Source organism: Trachymyrmex septentrionalis, unplaced genomic scaffold (genome assembly GCF_001594115.1).
Source record: "Trachymyrmex septentrionalis isolate Tsep2-gDNA-1 unplaced genomic scaffold, Tsep1.0 scaffold9, whole genome shotgun sequence".
Taxonomy (NCBI): domain Eukaryota; kingdom Metazoa; phylum Arthropoda; class Insecta; order Hymenoptera; family Formicidae; genus Trachymyrmex; species Trachymyrmex septentrionalis.
This window is the reverse complement of record NW_017306091.1, coordinates 1,017,766-1,024,045: the sequence shown is the minus strand read 5'-3', so window position 1 is coordinate 1,024,045 and position 6,280 is coordinate 1,017,766. Positions and strand designations below refer to the sequence as shown.

General features: G+C 26.5%; 1 protein-coding gene and 1 pseudogene across 1 annotated transcript in view; both read left to right on the top strand.

Moving 5' to 3' along the window:
* The first annotated feature begins 340 nt into the window (after positions 1–340).
* LOC108755838 lies at positions 341–2,055 on the top strand (annotated as a pseudogene).
* A 2,374-nt stretch (positions 2,056–4,429) lies between these two features.
* Positions 4,430–6,280, top strand: part of LOC108755621 — a 2,102-nt gene continuing 251 nt past the window's right edge. The window contains exons 1-4 of the mRNA XM_018498736.1: positions 4,430–4,460; positions 4,656–4,925; positions 5,235–5,706; positions 6,206–6,244. Of these exons, the coding sequence (XP_018354238.1) occupies positions 4,430–4,460; positions 4,656–4,925; positions 5,235–5,706; positions 6,206–6,244 (812 nt within the window). The remainder of the gene's footprint in view (positions 4,461–4,655; positions 4,926–5,234; positions 5,707–6,205; positions 6,245–6,280) is intronic.

The window sequence follows — 6,280 nt, the reverse complement described above, 5'->3', positions numbered from 1 at the left end:
TAATGAAGCAATATGAAAAGCATATATATAATAGAGCAACATAAAACATGGAAAGAACTTTTTAAGCAAGTTCGATAAATTTATGACACGATACAACGTTTTTATCTCTTATTTTATTACACCAGACATAAACAATTTTTATAACTTAAACATTTATAAAATTTTTTCTTATGATATTAATATCTGTAATTGAGGATAGCATTCTTAATATTTAATGCTACATCAGTCGCGTTTGACAAGGCAGACGAGTTTTTGCGTTAGTGTGGAGACCATGCGTGGTGATCATTTTACTTCATACTGTGAATAGAACGACACGTTTTTCACGTTTTTAGTTTTCAACATGGATATTACAAAATCTTCAGGATACAAAGGTATCAATTTAATATTACATAATTTGCTTGTTATCTGTGTTTAATATATTTATTATATATATATATAATAAATAAATTGTATAATTTTGCATTCTTGAGGTATTGTATTATTGTTAACTTCTAAATAATCATTTAATAATATGAATATTAATTAATATTATTTTATACTTTACTATTATTTTATTTAAATCGCTTATATTGTAAATTTTACTAGATTTCTTGTGGGCAGTTAAGCTACATCGTATAAGTTTAGAAATGGTAGGCTTGTGGCCTAAACCCAACAAATGTAATAAAAAGAACTTGTGGTTAAAAATTTGGGTCGACATTATTTTTGTTTTATTAATATTTGTTTCTAACGTTCCGATGATATGTACAGTTATACAAGTTTGGGGCAATATGATATCTGTCATAAATAGTTTACGGACAACGTTAGCCATGCTAATAATATCAGTGAAATACGTTATCATACGATGGAAACAAACAAGTATATCCAGAATTATATAAAAAAATATTATAAAATAAAATGTTTAATAGAGATGTACCAGATCATAAAATTACCGGATACCGGATATCTGGACAGAACGTAACATTAGATATCCGAGAAGACAATTTGTCCGACACTTTCCGAATATTCAATCGGATTCCGAGAAAGTATCTTCTAAAAAAACAAAAAAAAGAAAAAAGCCTATAAGGAAAAAGATTGTAATTTTGCAACGATGTATAAGATATTATAACATCATGAATATGCACACTTATTTCTAGAATACATTGTATAAGAAAAAATCAACAATTTAATGATACCAAAATTTAATCGGATATATTCCCGGATACTGATATTATCTACGGCTATCCGGTCGGATAGTAAAAAAGTGCCGGATAATAGTGGGTACCGGATATTTTCCGGATATCTGGTGCATCCCTAATGTTTATCATTATACTCCGTTGACTATTAAATTGTCGTATGACGAAGAATTATAATTACAAATATGTATGTATCTGAAGTATAGTAAGAAATTATATATAATTTACTTCTATATAGTAACTATATATATAACTATATATATAGAAACAAATTATAAAATGTACATGATTTTTTCTTTGATGCAATAGTTTACAAATAACAATATAAATTTAAATAATTCAATATTCAACGCTTTTAACAGTGCTTGTATTTAATCTGTAGTTATTTATATTTTCAAGATTTCTTGTCAATCGTAAATATGATGGCAGAAGATTGGATGGCTTTTAAGCTGGATAGAAAAAGAGATGTGATGATAAAACGAGCACAAACAGCGCGATTAATTATGATGATTGGATATGTTTTTATAATAATAGAGTCTTTCACATTCATTATCCTTCCTTCGGCATTCAAGTAATACACATAACGAATTCCACGGATCGACGACAATTTTTACCGTTGGCAACATACGATTTCTACGACATAAATAAGAGTCCTCAATTTGAGTTGACATTTTTCATTCATATCATAACGTCCTTGTTATTAACTACCATTTACATGTCCGTAGATATTCTTCTAGTACTAATGATTCTTCATATTTGTGGTCAGTTAGAAAATTTTAGATATCGATTAATTAACTTAATTTTATGCAAAAATTTTAATAAAGTTTTAAACAACATCGTAGGAACCCATCTACGTCTTATCAGGTATGAATTTTTAATATAACACTAGAATATTTAATAAAATTAATTCAGAAACATTATTAAAAATTTTCGCGTAAACATTTTAAACTTTAAATAATAAAATTTTTTATTTACAGTTCTTTTATTGTAACAAAGATAGTAATCTTTAATGCGTATGGAATTAAATACAGCATGTATTTTCTGTTTATCTCTCAATTTAATAAGTTATCTAAAAATTATCATTTATTTATTTGATTGTTTATAATAAAACGTAATTATATATTAATAATGGAAAGTGTTAATGTATTGTACAATCACGTTTTGTGAAAGACCTGGAAGATCATCATTATTATAGTAATTTTTAATTAATTACGTTAATAGACTAATTTACGTATTTCTGTGACAAAACAGAGAGATTTATAATTCCTTTCAATAATTTATTTATAAAAATTAAGTAAAAGTATATTAAATTGTGTCTTTTTTATGATGAAATATTTATTTTTATTGATATTGAGGTTGTTAAAGCAAAGACCTAGACCGAACCAAAATTGAAACCGAAAACCGTTTCGGAACCCTTTTTTTTTAGTACATCGAAATCGAAACTGTACCTAAATTTTGTATGATTTATAATACCGAAATCATAACCGAACTGGTAAAATTTTATGGGTTTTGTTTTGGTTCTTTTTCGGTTTTTTTCAGTTCTTAATTTTTTCTTTATCTTTGTTCTCAATCTTTCTGCCCATTCCTTCGTTTAAATCACCAATATTCAATCCAGTATTACTATCGCCAGCTCTCTTAACAATCACAATGTAAATATTTCCAATACCTCATATGATATAAGAAATCTGGTGAGATCGCGAGACATATTTAATATAAACTTGTTTTAAAATACTAGTATTTTTTTATGTAATTATTCCTCACCAACATGTTGCAAGAATTTATTTTAAGTCATGAAATTCAAGAATACATATGTAGACTTTATGTAATAAGTGAGATTTATCCATAAGAATCAAATAAGTTGTAAGAAAGGATTGAGAGAAATATCCCTAAAATAATATTTAGATAATTTTTATTCAAAGTCATGTGATCAATTTGCCTCTTTTCGACTAGGTTCTCTAGAACGGGTGAACACGTTTTCTCTCTCTCTCTTTCTCTCTCTCTCTCTCTCTCTCTCTCTCTTCTCCCTCTCCTCCTTCTTCTTCTTCTTAATAGAACAAATTTAAAAAATAAATGCAATAAAGCAAATAAGTAAAACCGAAAAAAATCATTGAAAAACCATAATTTTTACGGATTCGGTTTTCTTTACTGAAAAAAAAACCGAAACTGAAACCGAAACATTTATTTGATATTTTATTAAACCGGAACACGGGAACCAAATCGAAAAAAATCTTTCGGTCCGGGTTCTTGTGTTAAAGTAAATTCAGTTTTCCATGAAACTTATATCTTTCGAGATATTTCGGGATCTCGGTATTTTTTCCTCACTCTGTATATACACTGAAAAAATGTTTTCTAAATCTAAGTAATTTATTTCTTGGATAATTCCAAGTAAACATTTCTTTACTGCAAGCAAATATTTATTAAATGTAAACATATATTACTTTTAAAAGTATTTACTTGCAGTAAAAAAATGTTTACTTAGAATTATTTAAGAAACAAATTACTTACATTCAGAAATTTTTTTTCAATGTATATATGTGTATATAGTTTTATTGATACTAACTATACGTTAGTGCATCTGTGTCAGTTTTATCACTTACATTAATTTTTAGAAGTGCTATTTTATCTTTGATGAACAGAAAAATGTTAAAACAAAATTGGTCTCACAGCAAAAAGAGATGCCAGATCATTGAAAGCAACACACATTATAAAAAAATTGCTGTTATAAGGCATCGAAATTTTATCATTGGAAATGGAATTGTGAATAATGAATTACAATATATTTATAACGTAGAAATGATATTATATTCTCTTACGTTTGCTGTAACAATCGATAAGTCTTTAAAAGAGATATTTGAAGATATGCGTAACATGCAATTTTATATTATCTCTTTTTTTATATAATTTTTACTATAGAATGTCGTATTAAAAATGTAATGGAGTTTTACAGTAAATGCATATATAATGGAGCAATATGCAACATAAAAAAATTGTTCAAGTGTATTCGGCAAACTTACGATGTGATGCAATATTTTCTCATATTTTATTAAACTGGGCATAAATGCCCTTTATAAATTGAACGTTTATGACATTTTCTTACAATATCAGTAGTTAGAGATCCATTCTTAATATTTAATACCACGTTATCCGCATTTAACAAGGGTGCTGAGTTTTTACATTTGTATGGAGAGCATGCGTAATAATCATTCTGCATCAAACCTTGAAAAGAACGAGATCTTCTTGATGTTCTAGTTTTCGACATGGATATTACAAAATCTCCAGGATACAAAGGTACTAATTGCATCCTACATTATTGGTCGCATTTAATGTATACAGTAAACAAATTTTTATAATTTTGTATTGTAAATATATTCTTGAGAGATATTTCAGTATCATTAACTTTTGTTCCGTATAAACATTTAATAATTTAAAAGTTAATTTGCAATTATTTTATTCAAATCGCTTATATCGTATAAAAATTATTAGATTTTTTGTGGGCTGTTAATCTACATCGTTTTGGATTTGAAATGGTGGGCTTATGGCCTAAACTTAACAAATGCACTGAGAAAAGTTTGTGGTCCGAAATTTGGGTCGGCATCATTTTTATTTTATTAATATTTATTTCTAATGTTCCGATGATATATGCGGTTATAGAAGTTTGGGGTAATATGGTACATGTAATAGATAATTTACATACAATGTTACCGCAACTGATAATATCAGTCAGATACATCATTATGCGTCGGAAACAAACGGGTATGTCCAGAATTATATAAAATAAAATATTTAGTGTTATATTCCATCACTTTGTTAAATTGTCATATGACAAATAATTATAATGTATTGTTGATAGAAATGTATTGTGGATTATAATAGAAGAAAACAAGAATTATGTATGATTTACTTTTACATATCAACGTACATGAAAATAAATAATAAAATATGTATATATTTTTTTCTTTGATGAATAGTAGTTTACAAATAGTAACATATGTCCGAATAATTCACTATTTTAACGCCTTTAGCAATGCTTATGTTTTATCTATAGTTATTTATATTTTTAAGTTGTACTGTCAATTGTAAATATGATGGCGGAAGATTGGATAGCATTTAAACAAGATAAAGAAAGAAATGTGATGATAAAACAAGCACAAATAGCACGATTAATTATGATAATTGGATATGTTTTCATGGTAATAGCGGTTCTCGCAGTAATCATTCCACCTTGTTTTGGCATTCCAGTAATATACGTAATAACGAATTTCACGAGTGTAAATAAACCGTTACCGTTGAAGACTTATTATTTTTACAATACAGATAAGAGTCCGCAATTTGAATTGACATTTTTTATTCATAGCTTTACAACCTTCTTAGCAGCTATCATTTACATATGTGTAGATATTTTTCTAATTTTAATAATTCTTCACATTTGTGGCCAATTAGAAAACTTTAGATGTCGATTAACTGATTTGATTTCATGCAAAAATTTCAATGAAGTTTTGAACAACATCATAGAAACCCATTTACGTCTTATCAGGTATGAATTTTTATTATGCTAGAACATTTAATGTAATTAATTTAGAAGCATTATTGAATATATTTTCTACAAGTCCGTCTTAATCTTTAGATGTTAAAATTTTTTATCTTCATTTATATTTATTATAGCAAATTAATAATAGATTAATCTTTAATATGTGTGGAATGAGATATGTACGTTTTCTCTTTATTTTTCAATTCGGTGATCATATTCATTGAAAACTTTATTACGTTTTATTCTCAGGCAGATTGGCAGTTATAGAACTTATTTAATTAGAGTTTTCTTATTAGCATATATAACAATTACATAATGTAATAATTACATTAATTTTGTACACTTTATTTATTTGAAATATTCAATTAGAAATGTATTAGATATTATAAATGATAATCTGTTTATTTTATGTTTAGATTAATATTTAGAAATATGTATCTCTGAATATATATAGTGTCTTATTGACTCAATGCGATAATCGTTTAAAATTTTTCTATTTTTGTAGATTTGTCGACAATATCGAAAATACGTATTCTGTAATGATGTTAGCATTGATATTTCATTTTGTTATTGTATTTTG